Here is a 19,591-nt window from a genome sequence, read left to right as displayed (position 1 = left end):
ATTTTCTTTCACCTCCCGATTTTTCCCCGCGACACAGAAGCCCAAGTCTCCCTTCTCCGCCGAATTTTCCCGTGCCGTGCCCTAACCGGCGCCGTAAACCGCCGCTGCCTCCCTCTTCTCTGCCGACGCCGACAACGCCAAGGAACAGAGAGCCAGCGGCTGAGCATCTCCTCTCCCCCTCTTCTTTTCTTTTTCCCTGTCTCCACCACTGAGATCGGGACACGCCGTCGCCCCTCTCGGCCGGAAGCCACCTCCAAGCCGTGCCCTGGATCACTAATCGGCCACCTCTGCCCTAGCCTCTTCACCGTTGCACACCGCCGCCTTCTCTCGAGTTCTGTTGCAGCGACGAGACGAGGCCGAGCGCCGACCACCAGGTCCGGCACCAGTCGCCTGTGCCCTAGCGCTGCCGCCGCATGGGACAGCGCCGACCTTCTCCACTCGAGCCCTAGTTCCTGATTCATGGTCATCGCCGCACGACGTAGAGCCGACCATCTCCGGAGATTTCTGTTCTCTTGTGCCCTAGCCCTGATCCGCCGCCCACTTCGGAGTGAGGATACTGATTCCTCTTCCTCACGATCTTCTTCACAGTTTGATCACACCGGTGCCGCCTGATCGCGCTCCCATCACTGGATCCAGCCGTTGGCCATGAGATCGACGTCGTAGTTGTTGTCTCCAGCCGATCACCATTTGCAACAGTGTGCTATTACCACAGAAGAAGGAAGCCAACTGGGTAACGAGTTCTTTGATACAAGCTTTGTTGACATATCTTACTTCTGATATGGGTTATTTGGTTTGGAACGACAGTAGGACTTGCTGTGGGGTTGATCTTGGTTCCGACAACAATAATCCTCTTGTTCCAGTGTCAACAGTGGCTAGGTATTGAGGTAAGGTGTAGGGGAAATTTGATACAAATTAGTTAAGTGTGAATTAGGTTTATGTTGATGTGGATTAGGGTTCTTGGTTTAATAGGAATTTGATTTAGCTACTGGATACATATTGGAATTAGCTAAAATTATATATTTGGTATTACAGGACATTTATTCGAGACGGTGTCTCGACGAGAGATCTATTTTGGACACGATTCCTCTTATCGGAAGGTGGGTACCTCTTGACTTATCTTTTATGATATTGCCAATTGGATATAAATAGTATTTTATAGCTACAAGCAATAATCATGTTTGCCTTTGGTATGTCACTGTTTATTACCCATAGCATGTTCTGTTGGGTGTTTGTTATGTATCCATGTTTACGTTTCGTGATTATTGCCATGAGTACCTTAGTTCCTATAGTAAGTGACATACCATACCTTACTGAGGTTAGGACTAGGTTCTGGATTTTATTTTCTGGCATGTGTATCAAGATTATCTGATACCTATGTTTTTCTATCATATCTGATCTGTGTACCTAGACCTTTTGCTTTGATCCATGTATATTGATGGTACATATTTTATGGAGGTGCATATGTTCAGGATCTAGGGTTTTTGATTCCTTATCTGACCGGTGTACCTAGACCGTTGATTTGGTCAAGTTATTCTAGGGTACACATTTTATATATATGGATTTGGTACAGGATATTGCCATGCTTAGTGCCATGCACCATTCGCATGATTGCATGCTGTGCGATTGTCGGCTCCATTATTGTTGAGCACATCGCCAGTTACATATATCTGCACACACGACCACTCATAGGTTAGTGGTATATTCAGGCAGGGTGTGTTGCAGCAGGTGCTCTGTCAAGGGCTCCGTTGGTCCACTCATGGGTTAGTGTGATGCAGCGTTGTAGCAGGACAGGGATCCCTCCCCGTCATCGTGTATCGGGAGATGAGAGCATTGAGCTCCCCCATTTATGATTTGGGGTAGGAGGATAGGTGTACTCCGACAGCATCCCGTCCACTCGGTCACTCATCAGGAGCAGTGACGTCAGAGTGCACGGTTGTCACAGTCCTACCCACTCGGTCTCATCACATGTGTGAGACGGCTGACTGGAGAGTAGGGGTGACCAGGACATGTCATTGGCATCATAAGCATTGATGCATTTATTGCTTGTGCTTGCTGCATTTATTTGCTGTATTTGGTTGGATGCATCTGTTTGACATGAGTACAGGATTTATGACACTTCGGTTTGATGACCTTTTGGTTCTGGATAGGATTTCCTGGTGAGTACAGCTTCCTCAGTTACCTTTCAGTCTTCCATTTTTCCTATATATGATTAGGAAGTTTTATTCCATGTTTATTGCTGTTAGATATATCTTACTAGGCATGTCTATTGGTATTCGCTGAGTTGTTGAACTCACCCCCGTGGACACTATCTTTTTCAGGTACCAGGTTGTTTATGGTGTCGCTTGGAGTATCCTGCCTGCTGGTCCCATGTCACCTCAGAAGATCTGTCTTCGCTATTGTCCATTTGTACTTTGGTATTTGTGTATCTAGCTTGTGTTTCAGTTTTATTTCCGGAGTGGTGTTTTGTGGTGTAGTGTAAGCCTAGCCAGCTAGCATGTCATATATTTTGGTTTTCTATCATTTTTCTGTTGTGTTTTGGATTTTGTTCCAGCCGAGTGGGCTGATGATATAAACTGCGTGGATGACTTTGTGTTATATTTTTATTATTGTTATTGTTCCGGTCGTGTTGGCCGAGATATATGTGGCCCTGAGGGCTTTGTATAAATTTTTCAGATTGTCACCCGTATAGGGGAGGTGCTGCCGAAATTTCTTCAGACAGGGACTCCCCCGGGTTACAGTTTCTGGTGATTTTTCATATCATACACCAGAAGTTTTTAGCTTCTAGTACTACTAGTAGGAGATGGAGACACATTCCTGCCTCTGCTATTATTAGCTGTGTAGTGGATAGTATCTACCTATTTATGTTGACCTAGCCAGTAGTATACCTTGTTATCTTAGTTAATTTCATCAGTAAATATTGATTTACACTTGTTGATTTGGGTAATCGTATATTGATATACCTTAGTTGCTTGTGGAGGATTAAGGTATTCTTGATTAGTTAGTAGATGACTGATTTAGTTTTGTTGGTTTGATCAGTAGAGGATAGTCATACTCTATTTTTAGAGGTTCGAATCTTTTGATTATTCGTGCTTAGTGGATATCTTGAGCACATAGAGTACATGGCTTGTACTGAAGTGGGGAGAGACTGAATTTGTGGTATACCATTGTCGACTTGGTCAGTCTATAGAGGATCGATGTATCCTATTCCATGGGTACTTTAGTTTTAGACTGTATGTACCTAGTTGGATTGTCTATGATTGTGTTTTCCTGTATAATCTTTATGTTTGATTTTATTTAGTTATACCCCTAAACCATGAGAGTAGGTAGCATAGGGTTGGTGTGGTAGACTGGATTAAATATGTTGATTTTACATACCTATGTAGTTTATACACTTGATTATTATGTGATGTAGGAGTTCTATGATAGACGGTTAAATTGCATGTAGTGGGTGTATATTTGTCCAGATGATGGTTGTGGGTTTCTAGTAGATTATACCTGAGTGGTTAGACGTATGTGTCTGATTGGTTTATTGGAGGTATTTTGTCGATTTAATCTGAGTTGTGATATGTGCAGATGTGTTCGGTGTAAGATTCGAGGTATCTTGTGGAATATATATGATATATGGGTACACTTGTGTCCTATTAGGCTTTATTGGAAATATTTAGTGATTATACATATTTGGTATGTGTTGTAAGTATTATTGGAGGTGTATTGTCGATTATACCTTCATTGATTTTTGCACACGGGTTAGTATGCATTGTTGGAGGTATCACGATGATTTATACCTATGTTGTGAGTATGTTTGTTGTGTACTAGTTGGAGGATTATGTCGATTATACATATGTTGTGTGTGCACGTGTGCCAGGTGTATGATTGGTAGAATCATGATGATTCTACCTATGTTGAATGTAGAATGGGAGTGTCTATATTATGTTATTGGTTGTATTACCCTGTCAATTAATTCTCCTATTAGTGGGTGGCCGACCCACTAGGATGATGATACAGTTGACGATGGATTTGATTTGCTTATTAGGGTGTTATACCCTTGGCTGCCCACAGTGATCTGTGATAGAGTGACCTCATGCAGTCTCTAGCTAGATAGTTAGGTGTCCTGAGCACTAATGGATCATTTGTGGTGGAGCGTAGCTCCCACATATTATTGTTGGTTTATGGTGGAGCGTTGCTCCCATATATTTTGGGTTATTTGTGGTGGAGCGTAGCTCCCACATATTGTGGATTGCTTGTAGCGGAGCATTGCTCCCATATTTATTACAGATACATATTTCGGATTATTTGTGGTGGAGCGTAGCTCCTACATATTGAGGATTTCTTGTGGTAGAGCGTTGCTCCCACATATGTGGTATTTCGTGTGATGGAGAGTTGCTCTCACACTAGAGGATCTATTTCTTGGTGATTTATGTTGTTGGTGATTAGATTTCCGACTTATTATCAGAGATCTTATGGTTAGGAATGTCTGTGATACGGACATTTTGTGTCTTGATTTTACCATTAGGGCTTGGGAAGCCTTAGATGTTTTCAGAGACTTGATGATTTTAGTATTCCCAGGATGTTTGGATCGGTGTCCATTGTCTTTGTTGACGATGTTGTGATCTATTTCGGATCCGCGGTGAGTCACGCACACCATTTTGCATAGTTCTGGAGATGTTTCGATGAGAACATCTATATATAAAGATCAGTAGTGCATATTTTGGTTGTCTTCTGTGAGATGTATGAGACACACGGTCACCAGTAGGAGTATACCGTGGTTCCACAGGAGATAGAGGTTGTTACCGTTGGGAGTAGACGAAGTCTATAGAGGAGGCTCGCAACTTCCTTTGTTTGGCTCGATATTTCCGGAGATACGTTGAGGGTTTCTCTCGGATAGCTATGTCACTGATACGCCTGACCAGGAAAGGCGTGAAGTTCACGTGGTCCGATGACTACGAGACCAGCTTCTAGGAGCTGAAGCGGAGATTAGTGTCGGCTTCAGTTTTGGTTTTACCTTCTGGAGAGGACGGATATGTCCTCTACACCGACGCATCTATTCAGGGTTTGAGCGCTGTTCTAATGCAGCACGATAGAGTAGTCTCCTATGCTTCTCGTCGGTTGAAGGAGCATGAGAAGAACTACCCTGTACATGATCTGGAGCTAGTCGCCATTATTTTTGCCATGAAGATTTAGCGACATTATTAATATGACATTACATTTGAGATTCTCACTGATCATAAGAGTCTCAAATATCTGTTTTACTTAGAAGGAACCTAATCTCCGACAAAGGAGATGGATGGAGTTCCTGAAGGATTTTGATTGTACCATTAGCCATCACCCAGGGAGAGCTAATGTGGTTGTCGATGCACTTAGTAGGAAGTCCAGAGGGACTTTAGCTTGCCACCGAGTTGTGGTCACAGACTTGATTCAAGGTTTCTCCGAGTTGGGCCTTGAGGGATAAGGACAGACAGAGCAGGGTACTCTGGTTACCATGGTTGCTCAGTTGTCAATCAGGACGAGGATCCGAGAGCCCTAGGCTGCTGATCAGTATTTGCAGTTTATTTGCAGCCAGATAGCTTCCGGGCAGCAGACCGAGTTCACACGAGACGAGGAGGGTGTTATACACTTCCGAGGCAGATTATGCGTACTTCAGTCTCATCCGGTCTTATAGGAGTTACTTCCGGAGGCTCATCGCTCATGATTTGCTGTCCACCCAGGCGGTACCGTATGCACCAAGATTTGAGGTGTTTCTATTGGTGGAACGACATGAAGGAAGACATCGCGGATTTTGTAGCTAGATGTCTTGTTTGTCAGCAGGCGAAGGCTGAGCACCAGATACCTGCCAGATTATTTCAGCGGATTCCTATTCCTGAGTGGAGATGGGAACACATTACCATGGACTTTAAGGTGGATTTGCCTAGGACACGACGAGGTCATGACGCGATTTGGGTAATCGTTGATTGATTAACCAAATTCGCGTATTTCTTAATGATCTGGAAGATTTGTTTCCTGGATCGATTGGCAGAGCAGTATTGCCAAGAAATCATCAGAGTTGCGCAGCGGAAGCGTGGTGGCCCATTGAGTATTATTTCGGATAGAGACCCTCGGTTCACGTCTCATTTCTGGCAGAGTCTGCGGCAGGCCTTGGGCACTCAGCTCTGATTTAGTACAGTTTCCATCCGCAGACAGATGGACAGTCAGAGCGGATCATTCAGACTTTAGAGGACATGCTGAGGTGATATGTATTGGATTTTGGAGGCAGTTGGGATGACTATTTGCCATTGGTAGAGTTCGCCTACAACAATAGCTTTCTTTCAGCTATCAGGATGGAATCGTTTGAAGCGTTGTATGGTAGGTCTTGTCAGACACCCACCCTCTGGGATGAGGTTGGGGAGGCCCAATGGTTGGGACCTTATAGAGCTTAGCATGAGGCAGAGTTGGTCCGTACTATCAGACGGAGGATATCAGAGGCGCAGAACCGCCAGAAGTGTTATGCTGGTCGGAGACGCAGACCCCTAGAGTTCTCTATTGGCGACCATGTATTTTTGCGAGTCTCACCATTAAAGGGGTGAAGAGATTTGGCCTCAGAGGTAAGCTAGCTCCGCGATACATTGGACCTTTCCAGATCTCGGAAAGGATTAGAGTGGTAGCTTACCGGCTGGCACTACCACCGTCCCTGGCAGGCGTACACGACGTATTCCACGTATCTATGCCGAGGAGATACATACCTGACCCAGCACATGTGTTGACAGATATCTCAGTTTCCGTTCAGCCTGACGTCACTTATAAGGAGATTCCGGTACGGATTCTAGACCGGAAAGAGCGTCAGTTGCGGACCAAGACTATCTGGCTGGTTAAAGTCGGATGACAGCATCATTCGGATGAGAAGGCTACTTGGGAGCTCGAGGATACTATCCGAGCTCGATACCCCCAACTTTTCACTTGGGGTATGTGATTTAATTTACCGTTCAGCATTTATACTCTTTACCTGATGTTAGTATTTGCTGATGGTAGATAACAAAATTTGGGGACCAAATTTTTTATTAGTGGGGGAGAATGTAAAATACCGAAAAATGGCGAATAATAATAAGGGAATTTTCCAGAATTTTTAGATATTTTTCGGAAATTTTTCGAAAATCGTATGAATGAGTTTACGGGGATACAATTGGGCCCTGGGAAAGCCTGTTTAGGCTATCCCATTTAAGCGAGTAAAAGTTTTATTACTTTTCCTTTTTCTTCTTCTCTTTATTTTCTTTCTCCTCCTGATTTTTCCCCGCGACACAGAAGCCCGAGTCTCCCTTCTCCGCCGAATTTTCCCGTATCGTGCCCTAACCGGCACCGCAAATCGCAGCTGCCTCCCTCTTCTCTGCCGACGCCGACGACGCCAGGGAACAGAGAGCCGGCGGCTGAGCATCTCCTCTCCCCCTCTTCCTTTCTTTTTCCCTGTCTCCACCACTGAGATCGGGACACGCCGTCACCCCTCTCGGCCGGAAGCCACCTCCAAGCCATGCCCTGGATCACTAATCGGGCACCTCTGCCCTAACCTCTTCACCGTTGCACACCGTCGCCTTCTCTCGAGTTCTGTTGCAGCGACGAGACGAGGCCGAGCGCCGGCCACCAGGTCCAGCACCAGTCGCCTGTGCCCTAGCGCCGCCGTCGAATGGGACAGCGCCGACCTTCTCCACCCGAGCCCTAGTTCCTGATTCATGGCCGTCGCCGCATGAAGTAGAGCCGACCATCTCCGGAGATTTCTGTTCTCCTGTGCCCTAGCCCTGATCCGCCGCCCACTTCGGAGTGAGGATACTGATTCCTCTTCCTCACGATCTTCTTCACAGTTTGATCATACCGGTTCCGCCTGATCGCGCTCCCATCACTGGATCCAGCCGTTGGCCATGAGATCGACGCCGTAGTTATTGTCTCCAGCCGATCACCATTTGCAACAGTGTGCTATTACCACAGAAGAAGGAATCCAACTGGGTAACGAGTTCTTTGATACAAGCTTTGTTGACATATCTTACTTCTGATATGGGTTATTTGGTTTGGAACGACAGTAGGACTTGCTGTGGGGTTGATCTTGGTTCCGACAACAATAATCCTCTTGTTCCAGTGTCAACAGTGGCTAGGTATTGAGGTAAGGTGTAGGGGAAATTTGATACAAATTAGTTAAGTGTGAATTAGGTTTATGTTGATGTGGATTAGGGTTCTTGGTTTAATAGGAATTTGATTTAGCTACTGGATACATATTGGAATTAGCTAAAATTATATGTTTGGTATTACAGGACATTTATTCGAGACGGTGTCTCGACGAGAGATCTATTTCGGACACGATTCCTCTTATCGGAAGGCGGGTACCTCTTGACTTATCTTTTATGATATTGTCAATTGGATATGCATAGTATTTTATAGCTACAAGCAATACTCATGTTTGCCTTTGGTATGTCACTGTTTGTTACCCATAGCATGTTCTGTTGGGTGTTTGTTATGTATCCATGTTTACGTTTCGTGATTATTGCCATGAGTACCTTAGTTCCTAGAGTAAGTGACATACCATACCTTACTGAGGTTAGGACTAGGTTCTGGATTTTATTTTCTGGCATGTGTATCTAGATTATCTGATACCTATGTTTTTCTATCATATCTGATCTGTGTACCTAGACCTTTTGCTTTGATCCATGTATATTGATGGTACATATTTTATGGAGGTGCATATGTTTAGGATCTAGGGTTTTTGATTCCTTATCTGATCGGTGTACCTAGACCGTTGATTTGGTCAAGTTATTCTAGGGTACACATTTTATATATATGGATTTGGTACAGGATATTGCCATGCTTAGTGCCATGCACCATTCGCATAATTGCATGTTATGCGATTGTCGGCTCCATTATTGTTGAGCACATCGCCAGTTACATATATCTGCTTACACGACCACTCATGAGTTAGTGGTATATTCAGGCAGGGTGTGTTGCAGCAGGTGCTCTGTCAAGGGCTCCGTTGGTCCACTCATGGGTTAGTGTGACGCAGCGTTGTAGCAGGACAGGGATCCCTCCCCGTCATCGTGTATCGGGAGATGAGAGCATTGAGCTCCCCCATTTATGATTTGGGGTAGGAGGATAGGTGTACTCCGACAGCATCCCGTCCACTCGGTCACTCATCAGGAGCAGTGACGTCAGAGTGCACGGTTGTCACAGCCCTACCCACTTGGTCTCATCATCATGTGTGAGACGGCTGACTGGAGAGTAGGGATGACCAGGACACATCATTGGAATCATACGCATTGATGCATTTATTTCTTTTGATTGTGTTTGCTGCATTTATTTGTCGCATTTTGGCTGAATTGTCATGCTTGACATGCATACAGGATTTCTATACCTCTCAGAATGTTTATCCTTGTACCAGGTCCTGGTTAGTACAGTTTTCTCCTGTGTACTACAGTTGCATTTTATCCTTCTTATATCAGGAGACTGTACGCATGATTAGTGCTAGATATTATATCTCTACGTCTATTGGTATTCGCTGAGTTGTTGAACTCACCCCGTGGACACTATCTTTTTCAGGTACCAGGTTGTTTATGGTGTCGCTTGGAGTATCCTGCCTGTTGGTACCATGTCACCTCAGAAGATCTGTCTTCGCTGTTGTCCATTTGTACTTTGGTTTTTGTGTATCTAGCTTGTGTTTCGATTTTGTTTCCGGAGTGGTGTTTTGTGGTGTGGTGTAAGCCTAGCCGGCTAGCATGTCATATATTTTGGTTTTCTATCGTTTTTCTGCTGTGTTTTGGATTTTGTTCCAGCCGAGTGGACTGATGATATAAACTGCGTGGATGACTTTGTGTTATATTTTTATTACTGTTATTGTTTCGGCCGTGTTGGCCGAGGTATATGTGGCCCTGAGGGCTTTGTATAAATGTTTCAGATTGTCACCCGTACAGGGGAGGTGCTGCCGAAATTTTCTTCGGACAGGGACTCCCCCGGGGCATGACAGTTTAGGGGTTAAAACTTTGGTCGATGAGGGTAAAAATTTAATTACACAATATATTTTCACTTTGTCTACCCATGCATGATAATAGCTATTAAGATTAGAGGGATTTACAACTTATATTGAAAAAACTTACCATCGAATGGTCTATGGGAAATGATGTTGGCCAAGTTTCCAGCAAACTATATAAAAAAAATTGGTAAGAAAAATTGTTTGGAGTGTCAAAGTAGCTGCTACAACGTGTAACAACTATTGTAGGGTAGCTGCTATAACATAGAACAACTATTATAGGGTAGCTGCTACATTGTGTAGCAGCTATTGTAAGATAGCTAGGACAAGGTGTTGCTTGCAGCTACCCGATTGAAAGTTGATACATGTTGTAGCAGTTACAACTTAAATCATAAAAAATTAAAACCCTAAACCCTATACATGTCTACTACCTACTTAATATAGTGTCATCTAAGTAGATACCTTGAAATTACCATCAAATGATTTGTGGAAAATGATATTTGGCAAGTTTTCTATAAATTTTATAACAAATAAATATTAAGAAAAGGTGGTTTCGAGTGTCGAGGTAGCTGATACAACTTTGTAACACCCACATTATGGAAGTAGCTACTACAATGTTGTAGCAGTTAACCGTCAAATTAGCTACTACAACATTGTAGCAGTTTAGGGTGACGAAGTAGTTACAACTTTCCATTATAGCAGCCATCATTCTAAATAGCTACTACAACGTTGTAACAGCTAACCTATCATTCCAAGTATTTGCTATAATATTATAGCAACTAACTGTCGAATTATCTGCTACAACGTTGTAGCAGCCAAGCTGTCATTCTAAGTAGTTGCTACAATATTGTAGCAGCTAACTGAGTAACATTCCAAGTAGCTGCTACAACGTTGTAGCAACCAACCGTCTAATTAGCTGCTACAACATTGTAGCAGCTAAGATTTCAAGTAGCTGCGACAACGCAAGCTGTGAAATTAATTACCAGTTTATGAGTTTAACACCCGGGATGTCTAATAAAGAGAATCACGTATAAACCGTACATAATAGGAATAGAGGGAATTATAACTTAAAATGAAATGATTTAGACAGTTAGCTGCTACAACATTGTAGCAACTACTAGGATAGTTAGCTACTACAAGGTGTAGCAGTTAACTGTCGGAGTAGCTGCTACAATGTGTAGCAGCAAAGCAAAGGCGTTTGTAGTAGGCGTTAGTCTTCTTGATTGTTGTTGTAGCATAAATCCTTCCTTCTTTCTATTATACAACTTAAAATGAAACAAATTACCATTAGTTATGAAATGTGGGAATTGATGTTTGACAAGCTACCTACAAATTACATAAGAAAAAACTGGTAAGAAAACAGCTAGGGCTAAAATTTATTCTACAAAGCTGAACAAGAGACAGTGGAGTGGAAAATTTTATGATGGAGAATAGAGAGGAGAGGAGTGGAGTGGAAATGTGGATTTAGCTTGCAACGCCTTTGCTTTGCTTTCTCGGCAGGAGCGCGAGGTCCGACAGACGACAGTGGCAGAAAAATGAGAGAGAGAGAGATAGAGCGAGGGAAATATTGATTTGGCCAAATTCCTACGCCGCTGTTTTGAATAGAAGGCGGAAGGGGTGAAAGAATAAAAAGAATAATTTTTTGTAACGAAATCAAGCTGGCAACGCCACGTATGCGTGTATATATATAAGTTTGATATTCTGCATGTTGGTGTTAAGAAGGTGAAAGGGTACCTCTTCCCCTTCATCTTCCAACCCTTTCACCTTCCTCCATTAATGGAGGTAGAGGAAGAGTCATCTTCCTCTATAAAAGAGCGTCCAAGGCAATTGGTGCAAGAGGAGAAACAGAGGCGCATGCATCAGGAAAAGGTTGCTGTGTTGTATACACAGTTGAGATCGAAGCACAACAGAAGTGCTGTCAAAATTCTGTCGAGATTGTGTCTTGCAGAGAAGAACATCTGAGGTTTGGGATTTGGCTCATGGAATCTTGAAGAACTTTTCGATTTGTTCATGATCGTTCTTTCGACAACAAATTATTCTTCGATATCTTCTCCGAGCATCACTAGGAGTTTTTTCGTTTTGTACGAAAAGCGAAGACCAAGATCTAGAAGATCATTGTAAATTTTACAATTTTTATATTTATGTATTTTTCATACTTTAGAGCTATCAACTCTGCACACGCTTATCCTATAAAACTTTTGTATATATATATATATGAGAGAAACTGATTGATGATTTAATTTGTTGAAAATAACAGTTGTTTGGATATCAATTCGCATAAATTATAGACAGACTACGTTATGCTCTCCTGTCCACTACGTGAAGACCACCATTTAAAAGAGAACTTGTCATTTCTATTAAAATAACACGCGCATCTAACGTGTTGCATACACGATCAATCAAATGAAATTTCAAGAAATAGTAGCAAATATTTTATCGGATCGAAAATTTTATATTTTAAAACGATGATCATTTCATCGTGTTTAGGAAAAATGAAACACTATTTTGTATCTATTTTTTTTCGATTAATGATTTTTTTATTCCTCTTGTTGTTAGAATGTGCCAAGTGGACTTAACTTCGTACCTACCCTAAACATTATTTCCTCTCATCGACCATCAAACTCTCACTCATCGTTATTCTTTTCCAAAATTAAATTAAATTAATAACAAATAAATAAATAAACTATTATTAGGCATTCCTCGACCTTGCTCTTCGCCATGCCATCTAAATCCAACCCCTCCCCCGCCACCCCCCACTTCGCCACCGTCGACGTCTCGCATTGCTCGCCCCCGCCGCACCTACGCTAGCTCCACCGCCGGCGCCATGGCCACGCCATGGACGCTCCTCCTTCCCCTCCTCCTCCTCACCTTCGCCGCCCCACGGCAGAACTCCCTTGCCTCCGCGGCCGCCGACGCAGGTGACGTCCTCCTCCAATTCAAGGAGGCTCTCTCCTCCTCCGCCTCCGGCGTCGACGCAGCCCTCAAAAACTGGATCCCGGGCTCCTCCCCATGCCGCGCTAACGTCACCCTCTGGTCCGGCGTCCTCTGCAACCTCGACGGCAACGTCCGCGGCGTCCAGCTCGAAAACATGAGCCTCGCCGGAACGCTCAACACCGACGCCCTCACGGGCCTCCCCGTGCTCCGCACCATCAGCTTCAAGAACAACAGCTTCGAGGGCGCCATCCCGGACCTTTCCAAGTTCCCCGGCCTGCGCTCCATCTACCTCTCAATGAACAGATTTTCCGGCGAGGTGCCGGGCGGCTTATTCGTAGGCATGCAGTGGCTCAAGAAGGTGCACCTCTCGCGGAACCAATTCTCCGGGCCGATCCCGAGCTCACTGGAGCACGCGCCGCGGCTCCTGGAGATACGGCTCGACAACAACCAGTTCGACGGCCGGATCCCCAACTTCCGGCAGTCCGGGCTGTGGCTGGTTAACCTATCGAATAACAATCTCGAGGGACCAATCCCGAGGCGCTTTAAGAAAATGAACCCTGGCTGGTTTGCCGGTGAGACTGACTAATTAATCAGGGCTATTCGCTCGACATTAAACTAAATTACATCGAGAATTAATCAAACATAATCGAATCAAAAATTTTGATTTAAATAAATGAGAAAAATACAAATATAAATCGTGGATCATGATCTGAAAATTTTGGCATCTGTGTTTGTTTCTTTTTGGGCGTTGGCAGGGAATGACGATCTGTGCGGTGCGCCTCTGAGTTATGAATGCGGGTCTCCGAGGAGGTTGTCGCCCGTTTTTATCGTGGGAATCATTCTCATTTGCATCGCAATCTTATTGGTCGCAATTGGATTGTTCTTCATCTTTTGCCGGCGCCGGAAGCAGCCCAAGGAATCGGCAACGCTGCCGACCACCCAACCCGTCAAGACCGAGCCTGTTCAGGTAACAATTTCCATACCGATGTTATTATTAGTCGTAATAACAATAATGGATAATAATCTCAAATCAATCGAGGTTTATCAGTAATCAATAGCAAAAGATACTTTCCTCAGTTTCTATAATTCTATCAAGTCGATTTATTTTCATTCAACGTTTCTAAATGTTTAGTTATTTAGATAATTACTGTCTGATTCGATTCGATTCGATTCAAACTGATTCATCGGCAGGTCAACAGAGCCGACCAGCGTCCGGTTCACGCAGGCGGTGGTAGCGGGAAGAAAGTCCCAAAGGAAGAACAGGGAAGGCTGACATTCGTCAAGGAAGACAGAGTCAAGTTCAACATCCAAGACCTACTGAAAGCATCCGCCGAGGTACTCGGCAGTGGCAGCTTTGGATCCTCCTACAAGGCCATCCTCTCCGATGGCCCTGCAGTCGTGGTGAAGAGATTCAAAGAGATGAACGGAGCCGGAAGGGAGGACTTCTACGAGCACATGAGGAGACTCGGGAGGCTCTCCCACCCCAATCTCCTTCCCCTTGTGGCTTATTACTACAGAAGAGAGGAGAAGCTGTTGGTCACAGATTACGTCTTCAATGGCAGCTTAGCTCACCTTCTCCATGGTAGATGTTCATATACAAATCACAACGTTTTCTCTGTTTTTTCTTTTGTTAAAATTTTTTACGAAAATCTCGTTCAGGGAGCCAAGGATCGACTGTTCCTCCACTGGATTGGCCGAGCAGGTTGAAGATCGTCAAGGGCGTGGGCCGCGCGCTGGCCTACCTCCACGAGGAGCTGCCCGTGCTGATCGTCCCCCACGGCCATCTCAAGTCCTCCAACGTGCTCCTCACCTACTCCTTCGATCCCATCCTCTCCGACTACGCCCTCGTCCCGGTCATGAACAAGTCGCACGCCTCCCAGATCATGGTGGCTTTCAAGTCCCCCGAGTGCACCGGCGGCGGCAAGCCCTCCAAGAAGTCTGACGTCTGGAGCTTCGGCATCCTCATCCTTGAGATCCTCACCGGCAAGTTCCCGGCCAACTACCTGAAGCAAGGCCGCGTGGGCACCGACTTGGCTAGCTGGGTCAACTCGGTGGTGAAGGAGGAGAAGACGACTTGCGTGTTCGACGCGAACATGAAAGGGACGGAGGGCGGCGAGGAGGAGATGCTTAAGCTGCTGCGCGTCGGTTTGGCCTGCTCCGAAGCGGACGCGGAGAGGAGGTGCGAGCTCGGGGAGGCGCTCGCTAAGATCGAGGAGCTGAAGGAGTACGACGATGGCCGCTCTGTGCAGTGATATATATATATAGATATGCATGGCAAGAGTTGAGGGAGAAGAATTAACCGAGATCGAGTGAGGCATAATTAATTAATGTGGCGATGGCATTGGATTGGGATTGAGGTGTGCTACTTTATATGCATTATAAGTTGCATCTTTTTTTTTTTCTTTTTAAAATGTAAATGGTGGCATAGCTTTGTATTTTTTGTTCCCTTGAGATTTTGCTTAATCTGAATTTTGAAAAACAAAACAAAAAAAAAACAAAGAACGATGACTGTTTAGAAGGCAGAATTGTTCTATGTATATCTATCTTTCAATTTTTTTATCGAATTGGTGGAGCATTATTGTCCAAAACTTTGAATGGGAAGTAGAAGAAAAGCTCACCAGGATTTCAACTTTAAGGAAGCAGAAGTTAGTTGCCTTCCTTATATTGTTGTTACGTTGTCATGGATACAATCACCTATTTCTCCGGGCACTGTCATTACTAATCCACAATTGAGGAGTGGGCAAGTCTGAGAGGTTAGAATACGTCACTCGAGCCGAAGGATGGGTTCGGACAAGTCGGACCCAGAAAGAGAGGAGTATATATGGTGTTCGACACTCGGTCTCGGATACATGAGAGCTTAGCGTCGTATGGTGCTTAGCTCTCGGGATTAAGCTGAGTGTGCAAGAACTTGGATCGTTTGGTGTTCAACATTTGGGTTTCAGGCTTGAGGGAGAGTTCAAGAATATTTGTGGGCGAGGGCTTAATCTAAAGATGAGACATTTTAAGGAGGATAGGTAACGAAGGCGACTAATAATGATGAACGTTAGTTGTTATGGAGGGACGAATGTTGGGGCTGTTATGAGAAGATGTGTACCAATAGAGGTTGACGACTGTTGCAGAAGGGATGTCATAATGAGAGTTATTGCTGGTTATGATACGGTATATAAAGGTGGGATCTGATAAGATCAGACAATCAGAAGTGTTAGGACTTTCGAGTCACAAAAATCATTTTTTGTGTTGTGGAAACCTCAAAGTCTTGCCACAGATCCGTGCGAAGATATATAAAAATATATCATGTACAAGTTTCTAACCTAGATCTACCTTAGATCTACATGAATAAAAAGTGTTACCCTTGTTGCGAAGCCCTTCGCTTATATATCCCGCTCGTCCAAAAGATTGTCGGATCTCGAGAGTGTCAAACATACACTTCTCTATACGTATCCACACGAACAATAGGTGAAGAAGAACCACTTAGAATGTGCTAGCACTCTTGGGTGACTCGGCAATGGAGGAGAGGGAGAGAGAGCTAGAAGAGAGGAAGAATAATGATGATCCGTTCATCATGAAAAATAAGAGTAAAATGGCTTAAGTATTTTCATCTAATGAAAATACTTAATACTCATTAACTCCATTAATGAGTCTCATCAATGAGTCTTAATGAGTATTTAATGAATATTCATTGATCATTAAATGACAATTTTGAAACTCCTCTTCTCTTTATAATTTGAATCAAAATTTTAATCTAATATTCAAATTGAATTCATAATTCAATGAATGTCACTATTTATCATTGAATTCAAAATTCAATGAATATCATCATTAAGCCTCACTTGAGTCTAACTCAAGTCTAGCCTCACTTGAGTCTAACTCAAGTCTAACTTAATCGAGTCTTACTCAATTAATCTAATTTGGATTACACTTAATCCAATTTGGTTCATCATATGAACCTAATCCTCTTAGTTCATCATATGAACCTAATTTCCATCTAATTGTCCTTTGTGTGTGACCCTATAGGTTCTTGTAACGTTGGCAATGCTCCTAAACCCATTTAGAAACATAAGTAATGAGCGGTATCTAGCAACACATCATTACTACCAAGTTACAAGAATGTTGAGATCCAACATCATCATTGTGACTACTAATTGTGACTCTCACAATATGTGACAATGTCCTTCTATCTTTGACATCTAGATTGATCAATTGAGGCATAGACCGTGTCATCCTCTAATTAATCTATGTCTTGAACCCCAAGTAGACTCACTCTAATCAAATGAGCTCAATATCTCATATTGACTCATTTGGGCATGACAATGCACTTAGTGGTCTCACTCTATTAAGAATCATGATGTCACTCCCGTCATATAGGAGGGATAGATCCCATCTACATCACTCACATCCCTCCGCATAATTTATTACATACCCAGTAATCGCCTTTATAGTCCACCCAGTTACGGGTGACGTTTGACGAAGCCAAAGTATGCAACTCCTTATGCAGGGAACCATGGTGACTTCAGGTCCAAGGACTGATAGTCATACTAATAGTCACATAAGAAAGTATATGACACTCATATAACGATCCATGATACTTTCTAATGGCGGATTATTTAGTATACATTCTCCAATGCATACCCATGTGTCAACTTGATATCTCTATATCCATGACTTGTGAGATCAAGTCATCGAGTTGACCTACATGCTAGTCTCATCGCATTAACATTGTCTCTGAATGTTAATACTTAACTAGGAATGATTAAGAATAGTGTTCTCTATATCATCTCACTATTAATTCAACCAATTGATTGATATAGATAAGAACGTTCTACTCAAGGACGTTATTATACTTAGTTATTTGGCACTAATACAAGTAAGTATAATAACCATAAAGAAATTCCTTTATAAATATATAGGATTATGATACAACGAGTCCATACAACAATCATCATATGATTGGCTCTAGGGCTCTAACTAACACTTCAACTGCGCAACTCTTCCACCACTTCTATTCTCTAAAACGATCCGAGCCTGGTGTGTTCATGGTGCAATCCAGGGTCAGATGTAAGTTCTTCCCTGATATGCCCTCTTCTAATAAGGGTTGGAAGTCCCGCTTCTTCTTCATTAGACTGCCTGAGTTGGTATCCTGGCCGACCAACTGATGTTCTAGCCTTCCCTCCCCTTTTGACTTACCAGAGCACCAACATCAACCTGTCTGCCATATATCTTCAGAGAAAATAAAGGGTGTCCGCCTTCTCTTGTCTATAATATTACGAGAAGACTTTTTGCACTTTTTTGGACTCAGCCCAGTTCCTGCATCTATAGGAGCGACATTTGGTAAGATGTTGCTTTTCCTCCCGCTAGTCGTCGTTAACTGAGGTATTTTCTTCTTGCTTTGCAGAGGCTGCTATGTTCCGGGTTTATTCGCGTGAATCAAGCAGACTGCCCAGCAATGTTTTGAAGGCCATGGGCGAGGAAATTGCAAGAGGCCTCGCTGTTCCCTCAACTATTTCCTCACAGGACACAGCGACGGAGCCAACAGAATCCTCCAACCAACTTCTTCTGGAAGCTGTCCTCCCGGAAGCTAGCTCTGCAGCCCTGAAGCCCATCGCGGAGGAGCGGCTTCTTTCTCCACCTCCAGATAAACGCCTACGCCTCCAGCGAAAACGTAAAAGAGTCATTCCGGCAGTCCAATCTTCCCCTTCGCTTCCTCCTCTAGGGAAGTCTTCCTCCCAAGTCCCAAAGGTCCGGGTCAAAACTACTAGAACTCCTGTCCCTGAGCTTTCTCCTATTGCAGAAGTCCCTGCACCCATGCCTGTCTGGGTCTTAGCTCCTGAGCAGGTCGGCCTCTCTGTCGGAGACCAGCCCGGGAGTTCTGCGACCCCCTCCACAACTCTTGTTGCCTCCTCCCCCTCATCTTCTAGTACTAGGGCATGGCCCAGCAAGAGAAAATATGATTTCACGGCCTCTTGAAGCCTGCCCTTTGTGTTTAGGCAGGATTCGGCAAGGGGGTTTAGCACCTGTAGGTGGCCCTTCTCCTTTTTGCGGCAAAGTTCAACTTCATGGGGCCTTAACCACCTCCTGGAGGTCAGCTAATGAACAGTTCTGGGGAGGCTCCTAGTGGGGAGGGTTGGATCTGGCTTCGCAACACATTATATCAGTGAGTCTTCCTTTTCCTGACCTGACTATCTGACATTATTTATGACTTCCCTTTTCTTGCGGGGCATGCCTGCTCTGCGAGCCTTAGCCTGACCCAGTTCACCACCGAGCTGCTAAAGGAGAACGAGTCACTGAGGGCCCGGGTTTAAGAATTGGAGTTGCCCCTCACTCCCCACGCTCCGCTCGACCCTCTGACTGCGGATGATCCTCTGGATTATTATCTTCACACTGTAGGGGAATCTGCTCGGTCAGCTAGAAATCTGGCTCAGGTGCCGTCCGAAAAGATAAAGGAACTACAAGCGGCCCTGAAGACCAGTGATTCAAAATTGAACTTAGAGGGTCAGCGTCGTCGCCAGTTGGCGATCGAGCTAGAGGGGAGAGAAGCAAAGCTGGCCACTATCTCGGCAGATCTACAAGCGCTTCGGGAGACCAACAAAGGCTTGCAAAAAGACCTGGAAGTCATCCGAGCAGACCTGGCTGCCAGCGTTGATCGGGAAAAGGCTTTGAAGGCTAAGTGGGGCATTGACCAGGCCACCA

The 19,591-nt window shown here is 44.2% G+C and overlaps 1 protein-coding gene across 1 annotated transcript; it reads left to right on the top strand.

The window, feature by feature from the left end:
* The first annotated feature begins 12,794 nt into the window (after positions 1-12,794).
* LOC121995097 (pollen receptor-like kinase 4) lies at positions 12,795-15,192 on the top strand. The gene is made up of 4 exons (XM_042548926.1): positions 12,795-13,476; positions 13,660-13,871; positions 14,096-14,486; positions 14,564-15,192. Exons 1-4 carry the CDS (start codon positions 12,795-12,797, stop codon positions 15,154-15,156), a joined length of 1,878 nt encoding a protein of 625 aa, XP_042404860.1. The 3' UTR covers positions 15,157-15,192.
* The last annotated feature ends 4,399 nt before the right edge of the window (positions 15,193-19,591 follow it).

This window comes from Zingiber officinale, chromosome 6A, assembly GCF_018446385.1.
Source record: "Zingiber officinale cultivar Zhangliang chromosome 6A, Zo_v1.1, whole genome shotgun sequence".
In the NCBI taxonomy this organism is placed as follows: Eukaryota; Viridiplantae; Streptophyta; class Magnoliopsida; order Zingiberales; family Zingiberaceae; genus Zingiber; species Zingiber officinale.
The sequence above is the reverse complement of the archived record's forward strand: the minus strand, read 5'-3'. Positions and strand labels throughout refer to the sequence as shown.